The 12,513-nt window shown below is 46.7% G+C and overlaps 1 protein-coding gene across 15 annotated transcripts in view; it reads right to left on the reverse strand.

Moving 5' to 3' along the window:
* Window positions 1–12,513, reverse strand: part of LOC110503762 (adhesion G protein-coupled receptor B1) — a 111,076-nt gene that overhangs the window by 18,140 nt on the left and 80,423 nt on the right. For all 15 annotated transcript variants that reach the window (XM_090230694.1, XM_036970575.2, XM_090230687.1 and 12 more), the window contains 4 exons: window positions 11,155–11,257; window positions 10,372–10,415; window positions 5,897–6,023; window positions 243–346 (listed from right to left, as the gene is read on the reverse strand). In XM_090230694.1, coding sequence (XP_090086820.1) covers window positions 243–346; window positions 5,897–6,023; window positions 10,372–10,415; window positions 11,155–11,257 — 378 coding nt within the window. The remainder of the gene's footprint in view (window positions 1–242; window positions 347–5,896; window positions 6,024–10,371; window positions 10,416–11,154; window positions 11,258–12,513) is intronic.

The following is a 12,513-nucleotide window of genomic DNA, read 5'->3' on the forward strand; positions in this document are numbered from 1 at the left end:
CCATCAACAACCACACCCATACTTCCTTCACTTAAACAGTTCAAAAGCTCTAGCCTGTTTACACTATCAAGCCAACCTGAACCGCAGTAGGCTGGCTCAGATTTAGTCCACTTTGTCCTTTCCAGCACGGTTCAAGCAACTATGGAGGATGTGTAACCAAACCAGCCTAATACAGGTCAGCTGGACATAGTAACTACTCAGATACCACTCGAAACAAAAGACCAGAGTCAGTGTCTTCTCACCTCCAGACCGACACATAGATGATGATGAGGAGCAGCAAGGTGAGAGAGGAGACTCCACAGCCCACCATCAGCGTCACAGAGGGAAGCTGCATTTTATCCATGTTCTGCAGGAGACACACATACAGTCAACAAACAGACTGTTAGGACTGTAAAGAAATGTAAAGAAGCTGTCTTCTTTTCCTTTTACGAGCAGATTCTTTCTTCCACTCTCCTGGTTCATGACTGTAAAGCTAAAACAGCCACACACACAGGACCCCCCCCCCCCCACACACACACACACAGACATGCGCAGTGCCGTGTACAGAGGTAGGTATATCTTGTATCTTTGATAAAAAAGAGCAGGGAGCTGGAGAGAGGCTGGCAGGCAGGCTGCTGTTTGGGGCTTGGCTGGATATGGCCTTAGCTGGATATGGAGCAAGGTGACTCCAAGGTTAATCACCACAAAGATTCTTAGCTGAAGGCCATGAAGCACATTTTGACAGATTATTTTGTCAGACGTGTAGTCTGATTCAGCCAGATTCAAACGTTCTACTATGAAACACAGCAAGATAATTGAAACCTCCTCCTGTGAAAGCATCGGCAACAACAGATCGCCGTCTCCATGTTCCCGCAGCAGCCATTATCTTAGTTGCCATGGTGACACAGGATTTCTGTATGGTAGCGTGGCAGCAGAGGCAGTGAGGGAAGGAAGGCTGCAGCAACCCACTGACCCTGCGTCTGCTTTATGCATCTCACTGGTGTGTGTGTGTCTGTGTGTTTAAGAGCGTGCGCGTCTGTATGTGTATTTCAGACACAATTCCCAGACTTGACTCATACATGCTTAGCAGCACTGACTGACGAGTGTTCCCTGCTGTGGCCTGAACAGCGTGACAGACAGTGGCAGACAGTGCATCTATCTGAGGGAGCAGTGCAGCCTGCAGGCTCCCATGCATGTCATCCTGGGCATGCCACTCTCCCAATGCAGGCCAGGCATGTGTGTTGACTGCGTTCCTCAATATACCATTATGTGCTGTACACAGCAGTGCTAACAGCGAGCCATATCCAACATGTGGGTGTGACCTGTAGACTAGAGGATGTTCAAGAAGCCCATGTTCAGGAGTGTTGCTTAATGAAGTCTGCTTACTCTAGAAGACTAGCTTGATAAAACGTGTCATGTGTTCCAAAAGGAAACATGTTCTAAGGGCAGCTGTCTTTCCTAAGGTTTGCTAGAGGTGGTGTTGGGGGGTGGATGTAGGTGAATGGGTCTGATGGAAAGGGATAGGGATGGAGGGTCGCCATGCAGGGGGGGTGGGGTTGTGTTGGGGGGTGGATGTAGGTGAATGGGTCTGAAGGAAAGGGATAGGGATGGAGGGTCGCCATGCAGGGGGGGTGGGGTTGTGTTGGGGGGTGGATGTAGGTGAATGGGTCTGATGGAAAGGGATAGGGATGGAGGGTCGCCATGCAGGGGGGGTGGGGTTGTGTTGGGGGGTGGATGTAGGTGAATGGGTCTGATGGGAAGGGATAGGGATGGAGGGTCGCCATGCAGGTGGGGTGGGGTTGTGTTGGGGGGTGGATGTAGGTGAATGGGTCTGATGGGAAGGGATAGGGATGGAGGGTCGCCATGCAGGGGGTTGGGGTTGAGGTGGTGTTGAGGTAGCTAGAGGTGAGATGCAGGTGGAAGGCAGAGCGCCAGTCTTATTACAGGGATGGTGGTAGGGGCCCCCATCCCTATGGTTGTGCATTCCACCCTCAAGCAGAAGATAATTGGAGTTTATAGTCTGTCTTGTTTCCAGGTTTGATGTGTGCTAGAGGGCCAAATGAATTAAATCCTTTGATTAATCTGCACTGCGGTGAGTTCCCCTCTCTCTCTCTGTCTGAAGGAAAAAGATTACGAGTGCAGCCGAATGGAACAATGTCCGCCGAGACCGAGTAACTTTTACAGCCCTCTCTGTCTCCACTAATGGCAGAGCAGGTATGTGTGATGTGAATCACGTAGAGTGCAATCGCCTAGTGAGACAGACAGAGACTTCCCATCCGGAAGAGGCTACGTTATCCCAGAGTTGAACTAAAGACTTCCCATCCGGAAGAGGCTACGTTATCCCAGAGTTGAACCAAAGACTTCCCATCCGGAAGAGGCTACGTTATCCCAGAGTTGAACTAAAGACTTCCCATCCGGAAGAGGCTACGTTATCCCAGAGTTGAACTAAAGACTTCCCATCCGGAAGAGGCTACGTTATCCCAGAGTTGAACCAAAGACTTCCCATCCGGAAGAGGCTACGTTATCCCAGAGTTGAAACAAAGACTTCCCATCTGGAAGAGGCTACGTTATCCCAGAGTTGAACCAAAGACTTCCCATCCGGAAGAGGCTACGTTATCCCAGAGTTGAACCAAAGACTTCCCATCCGGAAGAGGCTACGTTATCCCAGAGTTGAACCAAAGACTTCCCATCCGGAAGAGGCTACGTTATCCCAGAGTTGAACCAAAGACTTCCCATCCGGAAGAGGCTACGTTATCCCAGAGTTGAACCAAAGACTTCCCATCCGGAAGAGGCTACGTTATCCCAGAGTTGAACCAAAGACTTCCCATCCGGAAGAGGCTACGTTATCCCAGAGTTGAACTAAAACTGCCTTCAGAAAGGGAGCATATACGTTTCTCAAGACAACAATGGCTAAATGGTGATGTTGATTTGTTGGTTGCTGTCCTGTATCAATGCAGATATACAGGTATACATACAGTATCATAGTGCCAACAGCTATCCAACACCATCAAGATTTTCTAGGAATCACCATGGAAACAGTAGTTCAATGATACCTAGCCTGGGTGTGTCTAGTGTGTAGAGTCAGACTTTGGCTTTGATCATGACCTTCCACTGAACTCTGTATCTGACTGCATGTGACTCAAACCCAAGTAGGATTTATAGCATCTAAAGAAACATACATCTATGAATGAGTACTGGTCAAGCTACAGCATGAGGAACAGTCTCTCTGATATAATGTGAAACACAAAGCTGTTCTGTGGTTCTGTTAGTTAGTTAGTTGATCTATGTCTTACTATCTAGATCTATGTCTTACTATCTAGAGGTCTACTATGGGTTACATGGTCAAAGGCGAGTCTGTAGGTGTGTGAACTGCGTACTCACAGACCCATGACACATTCTAACAAAGAGTTGTCTGTCTCACTCACACACACACACACACACACACACACACACACACACACACACACACACACACACACACATTCATTCATTCATCCGATTCCCGAAAACACAAGCCTGCTGGGTTCAGGTTTGGGACTGCAGTGCATTTTCTCTCTCTCTTTCCTTCTACAGCCTGCAGCTGAGTAGGATTGACTGAACATGGTAACATTACAGAAGACAGGAGAGGAGAGATGAAGAGAGGGAATGATAAAGGGGTGGGACAGGGACCTACTATGTAGAGAGAGATAGAGAGAGAGAGAGAGAGAGAGGCAGAGAAAGCAGCAGAGGAAAAGGATGTGGGAAAATGACTAAGCAGGAGGGAGAGGAAGATGGGATAAGGGGGTAGAAGAGAGACAGTGGGAGACTGGGTGTTTGTCATTCTGGGGCTGTATGAGGCTAGCTGCAGACAGAGGAGAGGAGAGGGGCTGCACCATTCAGAATGTGGCAAGTGTTGCTGCAGGAATAATTAGCCTGTTCCGTAACCATGGCTGTCTCACAAACCAACTAGCATGGCAGGAGGGAGGAAGAAAGAAGGAGAAAGAGAGGGGGGGGGGGGAGGAAGGAAGGATGAGAGGGAGAGGGAGGAAAAGGAGTGCCCTTCTCTCCTGGCACAGAACCAGGTGAATATAATTGCCACAATATGCTTCTCTTAGGGCATCTAAAAGCCCCCAGAATGCGACACTGCTGTGAAATAGCCTGTCGAGTGCCCAGGTAGAGAGGGGGATGAATAGAGGTAGAGAGAGGGATGAATAGAGGTAGGGAGATGGAAGGAAGAATGAGGGGGAGAAGCAGAAATCACTTGCGAAGTGCTATTAACACATGATGCTACTACTACTTTTGCCCATTGCACAGGCACACGCCAAATAAACAGTGTGTGTGTGTGTGTGTGTGTGTGTGTGTGTGTGTGTGTGTGTGTGTGTGTGTGTGTGTGTGTGTGTGTGTGTGTGTAGTATGTGTAACTGTGTGTGTGTGTGTGCAGTATGTGTAACTGTATGCATATGTGCAGCTGTGTGTAATAAGGATAGCAACTGCTTCTGTGTGTGTATAGCAAGTGATGATCTGTAAACATTTTGCAGAGGTGCACAAAAACACACACACACACACACACACACACAAACACACACTTCCAAGATCATCCCCCCCGGCTGAATAATCTTAGCTGTAGGATGGACGAGGGGAAGACGGAGGGAGTGTGAGAGAGGGAGAAGAGAGAGACAGAGATGGAGAAGAGAGAGACAGAGAGGGAGAAGAGAGAGACAGAGATGGAGAAAAGAGAGATACAGAACATCAAACACACAGCTGCAGATTCTCAGGGCGAAAGACTGCCGTGTTTATTTTGCTTTCCTAAGACCCATCAAATCAAGCCTGTCCATTGCTTGCAGGTGCACATTTTCTCATCCCCATCCCCTCCTTTTGATGTAGCATTTGGGAACAGCCATATAAAAACCACATGCATATCTAAAACGGGTAAATGTCTCATCTGTCTGAATATTTTGGGTAACTCAATGGTATTCCATCCCTCCCTTCATCCATCCATCCATTCTTCCCTTCCCTCTATCTAGGCCACACAGCGCAAAGGCTGTGGTGGTGTATTAGTATAGGGTCTTCTATAGCTTTAAGAGCCCTTGGTACCCTCCATACTGTTACCAGGGCAACTAGTGAACAACTGCTTCAGAGGCAGTTTCCAGTCTAATAATAACTAATCACTCTGAATGAACACTTCCTCACAAAGACAGTACTGGCCTTTCCATCTGGGCCACATATGAGCGGTTTGAGCCATCACTGGATTTATGAAGATATTGTCATATTAACACACCTATTTTTCCCCAGTTGGAATCAAGTACTGATTATCTGTGATTTGTTCTGTAATTTTAGGCCCATTTTATGTAAATGCATCATTGGAGGATATTTAGGCAGCATACATGGAGCATAGCAGCATTCCAATGGAGACATGTGCAGGGAAATATTATTTAATTTGTCAAAACGCTGGAATAATATGTTACTATGTTACATTGGACAGTGTTCACATGAAATATGCAAGGACTCTTAACATGATTATAATAATTCACGAATATCTAAAACCCAAAATTAAGTATTCACATAGCCTTACAATTTCTCATTCAGCATGTAATGTGTGCAAATCAATAGTCAACACGGTCATTTTGCAGTTGGAATATATAAACTGAATGTACCTCGACTAAAATGTGTCATCTCGACACAAATCTCCCCTTTCTGCTCGGTGGGACGACTTGAAAGATGCCCAAATTCTTTATTTGAGAATACACAGAGCCCTTGCTGAATGGCATCTGCATGTCTCAAGCAAGAGAGGAGAGAGAGAGAGGGCGGGCGCGCGCGAGGGCTCTGTTGATACCGAATGGCAATGACGCCCTTTTCCACTAAACCCGTGAGATACATACACAAGCACCTCGATTCGGATACACTAACATAAAATAATGAAGGAAGTTGTCGGACTTACCATGTCAGGATTTAGCCGTGCTAAAATGGCGAAGGTTGAGAGTCTGTTACACACGCATTTGGTTCTCAATGAGTCGACAGGCACGGCTCTGCAGCCCCTGGCAGACCACGATCCGAGCAGCGAAGAGCTGCGGGAAAAGAGAGAGAGCGCTGCGGTGAATAAAAACGGAGGAAAGCTAGTCAAATCCCCCACCACGTTACAGACACCAGCTATTTAAATCCAAATCCTCTTTAAATCTCCGCGGTTAGCGAGCAAGAGCGCAGAAAACGCAGTGAAAATGCTGATGAAAGGTTATCTGTGAGCCAGACGCCGTGCTGCTCAGGTTTCTGCTTGGCCAGGTTATTGCAATATAGAGGTGGAATTCACAAATGACCCAAAAACAAACAATAGCAATGGGGGTAATAACAACAACAATAATGATAATTAAAAAAATTATAATAATAATGCAAATCTAAGTTATTATTGAATCTCATTATTTATCCCTAGATTTAGATGCGTTATTGGTGGAACAATTTAAAAGCTAAAGAGATCATATTTGTGTACCTAATATACAATGAATCAGCTGGAAAACATGTTTTATTGTGTGAACCCATTTTACAGTACTTCATGAGGCTGTAATGCCATCCTAACTTCCATTTACAGGTTAATAGGTTTTTGATGGCCTGGTCTAGGCCTTTGTTGTAGCGTACTGGACCATACATCAACAATAAATTCAATTCTAACCCAGTAAGAAAGCACTTTAAAGACACATGTAGTTGATTTTTCTGTTATATTGTTAACCATTCTTTAGTTGAGCATATTCATCAAAACGTGAATTCTGAGTGTTGACTGAACTTTGACAGATACCATATTTTTCTAAGTCTTAATTACCCTAAATGGACCAGGCTAAATCCTTCCCCTCTAGACGTCTTGCTTGCAGGCCTCTTCCCTCATTGAATGGGGTATTCTCGGTGGCCAGTGACATTGCATTGCCTGTACGCTGTCCACTGCCATGTGGTGCTGAACTCCAAATATCAGAAACCATATTTTCCCACTATGCATGGTGCTGAAATATCAGAGCACAACTATTTAATTGTTGTTTACAACATCAGACCTTCCACAAGTGGCTAAGTTACCACACAGCTGTTCTAAAACCCTGACAAAGACAACACGCCAAAACCAGTTGGTTTAAATAATAAAGAAGACTTTTCAAGTTCTTGTATTGTGCATGGCTCAGTTTTACTCCTCTCTTCATTTTGGTCTGACTGCAGGTGCACAGAGAATTACCCGATGATTATTGGTTCCTCATGTCTTCATGGGAGTTGTGTGTTTCTCTCTCCCATGGCACAGTGATGCTGGATGGCACATTGGTGATGTCACACTCCATCCATCTCAAGTGAGCCCTTACATCCTCTTCCCAAACAGAGTGGTCCCCAAAGGGACTCATCAAGAATGGGGGAACATGGTCCCCCACAGGTCCCTGGGGCTACTGGCACCAGGAACACACAGCAGCCCCCAGGGTTTTAACCAACCAACAAATCAACAAGCCAGTGACAGCCTGGGACTGTGCTTCAGCAGACCTGGGTTCAAATTGTAGTTGTGTTCTTTCCAATACTTTGAAGCATTTAATTGCTTCAGTCTGGAGAGCCCATTGTGTAGGGTTTGTATTGTGTTGATTCTTCTAGTGGTTCCACTGAGCTAGGCAGGCTCAATCAAGAGCATATTAAGTATTTGAAAGAAACCCAATACTATTTGAACCCAGGTCTGTACCTCAGGGCCAAGGACATCTCACCACAACACACCACGGCCTCTAACAGGGCCACCTCACAGCAGCCCTTGATAGGGTTACCCATGGTGCATCTGGTTGGAGAGTGCTGAGGGGTGAAAACCATGATGAGCAGAGCGAGAGAGAGAGAGAGAGAGAGAGAGAGAGAGAGTAGTACAGTCTTGTAGCCCCAGGAGTAGGCTCAGTGCTAACATTAGCACATCACCCTAACAGAAATCCAATATTATAACTCAGCGCAGAGTCTCTGTGGATGACACGATTAGGCCGCTCTCCCAACCACACAGCAAGCCACAGCAACACACACACACACACACACACACACACACACACACACACACACACACACACACACACACACACACACACACACACACACACACACACACACAGGCCTCACCGCGGTCTAATGGGATAATTTGGGTGGCGTTCCAGCAGCACGGCATGTGTGAATGGTCCCTGCCAACAACAGGCCAGGACCACATGAATGAATGGGACAGCAGGGCCTGCCGGACAGCCACAACATCCCAGACATCCCTGGGTTCAAATACTATTAGCGTTTGCTCTAGTCTACCTACAGAGCCAGGTGGGCAGGGTTGGCAACTTTTCCAACGTTTCTATTGGTTCCATTAAGCAAGACAAGCTCAATCAAGCCCAGACGACTATTTGACATTATTTCAGAAATGGTTTAGTCTGGTGCTGTAACACCCAGTGATGGAAATCATAATAAATGATGTATTAACTAAAACCAACAGACAGATTAAAGAACAGGGGAAGCTAAATTCAAGGAACTAACTGTAAAGGGAACAAATCACATTGTGGGTTTCTAAAGAACTGGAGGTGGGCGAGGAGAAATAAGGTAGCTGGGTCAGGTCAGGAGCAGGTTGTTTATTATTATGAAACTTGCCCTGGAGCAGAACTGAGCGATTTCCACTAGATCTTAATATATGGTTAGGGTGTAGGCATTAGGGTTAGCAGTGTGGTTAAGGTTAAAGTTAAGTTTAGGGTTAGGTTTGAAATCAGATTGTATTACTTTGTGGCTGTGCCAGCTAGTGACCTCTCTGCAGAGATGCCTCCAGGGCAAGATTCATTACAATAAATGCCAACCTGCAGGCCAGGATGGCAACACTGCTGTTGTTTATTGGTCCCCCGCCCCAGACCGAAGTGTGAGCCCTAGGAGAGAAGACCACCTGTCTCACACCCGCTTGCCTCTCTCTCTCACAGCCCTTATCAACAAGACACTACCATGACAAGGACACCTCACATTTCAATTTCTCCCCCCAAAATTAACTCATTAATCATAGCTGCTGTCCAAGATGGATTTACATTTTGCTTAGAACATGTCACTCCCCTCCCCCTCCCTCGCCTCCCCCTTCTCTCCCCACACTCCCCAACATGGTGGGTGAAGCTAGATTAGATTTTGTTTTGTTCTGCCTCTCTCTCGCTCTGCCTCTCTATCCATCTTCCTATATCCTCTCTCATCCCTCTTGCTTTCTCTCAACCCTGTCTCTCTCCTCTTCCCTCATTGTTTGGTCGTTCTTTCTCTCTTGGTCTATATTTACCTGGTTCAACTTTTTTTTAAGGCAAAAGATCGCTCTGTTCTATGCCTCGTTTCAGTAACACAAGTGTACGCACTTATCTAAATGCAAATGTCCAACCTGCATTGCAATAAGGCCCATGGGCACATTGTGCTTTCTCTCTCTCTCTCTCTCTCTCTTCTCTCTTTCTCTCTCTCTCTCTCTCTCTCTCTCTCTCTCTCTCTCTCTCTCTCTCACACACACTCACTCACTGTCTCTGTTTTGGGTTTTAAAACAAAAAGGGTACTTAAGTGTATGAAGCATATGAAGAGTGTGTGAAACAGACCAACATTAGCTGTGCAATTGAACTGTGTAATGCATTTCTCTCTCTCTCTCTCTCTCTCTCTCTCTCTCTCTCTTTCGATCTCTCTCTCTCTCTCTCTCTCTCTCTCTCTCTCTCTCTCTCTCTCTCTCTCTCTTACTACACATATATACACTCTCTCCCTCTATCTTTGTCTGTCTCAGTAGATCCCAAAGCACTCTCCATTCATCCCTCTTGGTTCATGTGCGCGCGGCTGCCCAGGAGAGAAAGCTGTGAGCGACACTTTTAATTTTCTACATCCTGCATCACTGTCGGCGCGGTGTTAGCAGCGTGGGGGTTAGTGTCAGCCCCGTCCCATCTCCCGTCACCCACAGAGAGGAGCTCCGGAACCGTCTGACAAACTCAGCACCTTTCTACAGGGTCAGTGTGTGTCATGGGCACTTCGTCAAGATGAGAAACAGTGGAGCGGGAACAGCCACGGAACACAGTCATAGTGGGAGATGAGGTGATGTGAGGCCGTCTCCTAAAGTTCTATCCCTCACTGTGAAGGTCCACACCAGCAGGTGTTTCAGAGCCAGGTAGCCAGGCGGGTCCTCCATAGAAATATAATGACTTTAGTTCCTGGTTATGGGTACACTTCTTACCTTACATCCTGGCCGCTAGTCCACCCATCATGGTAAATTGACTTGAATGAGGATGTCTATTCTAGTAATTTTATTTCTGTTTTCAGAGCCAGGTAGGATCATAGAGGTCCTATTATTCAGTTGATTCAGGCAGTTCCACCCCCAGGCTCCACACTGCAGTCTGGCAGCGTCAAGGGGCAACCCAGCAGGCACATGAGTTAATCACCAAAGGAAATGAACAAAGGCCTTACCTGTCACTCTCGTCCCAGGAGATGCAGGTCTGGTTTGTGGTGCCCTGATCAGACAGAGAGACGGTCACATGGTTGACATATGCATAGACGCAGTTAGTAGGGGTGCTGAGGGGGCTGCAGCACACCCTGAAAAATCACAATAAAAAATGTAAAAAAAAAAAAAAAGAGTGCATCCACACTACAAATCATCTTCCTGTGGCCATGGACATATGCTCTGATTACAGATGTTCTCATATACCTCCATATACCTCCATGGACATATGCTCTGATTACAGATGTTCTCATATACCTCCATATACCTCCATGGACATATGCTCTGATTACAGATGTTCTCATATACCTCCATATACCTCCATGGACATATGCTCTGATTACAGATGTTCTCATATACCTCCATATACCTCCATGGACATATGCTCTGATTACAGATGTTCTCATATACCTCCATATACCTCCATGGACATATGCTCTGATTACAGATGTTCTCATATACCTCCATATACCTCCATGGACATATGCTCTGATTACAGATGCTCTCATAAACCTCCAGTTGTGAGGATGATGAAATAGATTTGTCTAGTGCTTTTCTAAGTGCTAAAAGTGATTTTCAGTGATAAAGGCATGGTAAGTCTTTTGAAATGCTCTCAAATATCAGTACCGTGTGTTTTTATGGGATAAGCCACATGATTTGTCAAGGCCCTTCCTACTCTGTTACACTACAGGGGTCAATTACTACTGAGGTCACTGCTCAGGTAAGAGGGTCAGAGGTGAAAGTTCACTCACGTTGTAAAGGTGTGAGAACTGGACCTCCACCGGGGTAGAGAGGGATCCTGGGGTGGGCTTGATGGTCACAGACACCACCTTGGAGTTGAGCACGGTGCTGTTTCTGGAGGGAGGGAGGGACAGTTGGGTGTCACCAGCATAGAACAACTTACATTGTCAGGTGACATTTCACGTGAGAACCACACATCATTGTCATCGTTGTCAATCACTGCTCCCTTCAACCAACTCAAACCTCCCTGCAGTAATACTGCCCCATCCCTACAACACATGTTCCCATCTCTCCCTAACACAGCACACATGTCCCTCAAGACACCCTTGTATGTCCCAGCACTTAACCCATGTCCCGTTTGAAATAGACAATGTTTCACAGCCCCCACTCGCTCTCCCTCTCGCTCTTTCTCCCTCTCGCTCTTTCTCCCTCTCACTCTCTCTCCCTCTCGCTCTCTCTCCCTCTCGCTCTTTCTCCATCTCGCTCTCTCTCCCTCTCGCTCTTTCTCCCTCTCGCTCTTTCTCCCTCTCGCTCTTTCTCTCTCTCGCTCTTTCTCCCTATCGCTCTTTCTCCCTCTCGCTCTCGCTCTCTCTTGCTCTCTCTCCCTCTCGCTCTTTCTCCCACTTGCTATTTCTCTCTCTCGCTCTTTCTCCCTCTCCCTCTCGCTCTTTCTCTCTCTCGCTCTTTCTCCCTCTCGCTCTCGCTCTCTCTCCCTCTTGCTCTCTCTCCCTCTCGCTCTTTCTCCCTCTCCCTCTCGCTCTTTCTCCCTCTCCCTCTCGCTCTTTCTCTCTCTCGCTCTTTCTCTCTCTCGCTCTTTCTCTCTCTCTCGCTCTTTCTCTCTCTCGCTCTTTCTCCCTCTCGCTCTTTCTCTCTCTCTCGCTCTTTCTCTCTCTCGCTCTTTCTCCCTCTCGCTCTTTCTCCCTCTCCCTCGCTCTTTCTCCCTCTCGCTCTTTCTCCCTCTCCCTCTTGCTCTTTCTCCCTCTCGCTCTCTCTCCCTCTTGCTCTCTCTCTCTCTCGCTCTTTCTTCCACTTTCTCTTTCTCCCACTTGCTCTCTCTCTCTCTCGCTTCTCAGAACGCAATCAGTCAACGTTAACGTTTGTGTCAGTCAGCCTCTGTCTAAAACTGATCACATTTCCTTGAAGGGGAAAAAAAATCTGAGGGAAAAAAGGAAAGAAAAATAACTAACTAGGCCCTGATAAAGACAAGATAGAAGAGGAGCTTCCACATGCACGCCTTGGGGTGAAAGTAGAATTCATTTCTTACCGGTACGGGACACCCAAGCGCGCACACAATGAATATTTTATAGCCTTGGTGTAATCATAGAATTACATAGGCCTATAGAATCCCTATTCATTTTGTATATGATCTC

This window comes from Oncorhynchus mykiss, chromosome 3 (genome assembly GCF_057628025.1).
Source record: "Oncorhynchus mykiss isolate SJ-2025 chromosome 3, ASM5762802v1, whole genome shotgun sequence".
In the NCBI taxonomy this organism is placed as follows: domain Eukaryota; kingdom Metazoa; phylum Chordata; class Actinopteri; order Salmoniformes; family Salmonidae; genus Oncorhynchus; species Oncorhynchus mykiss.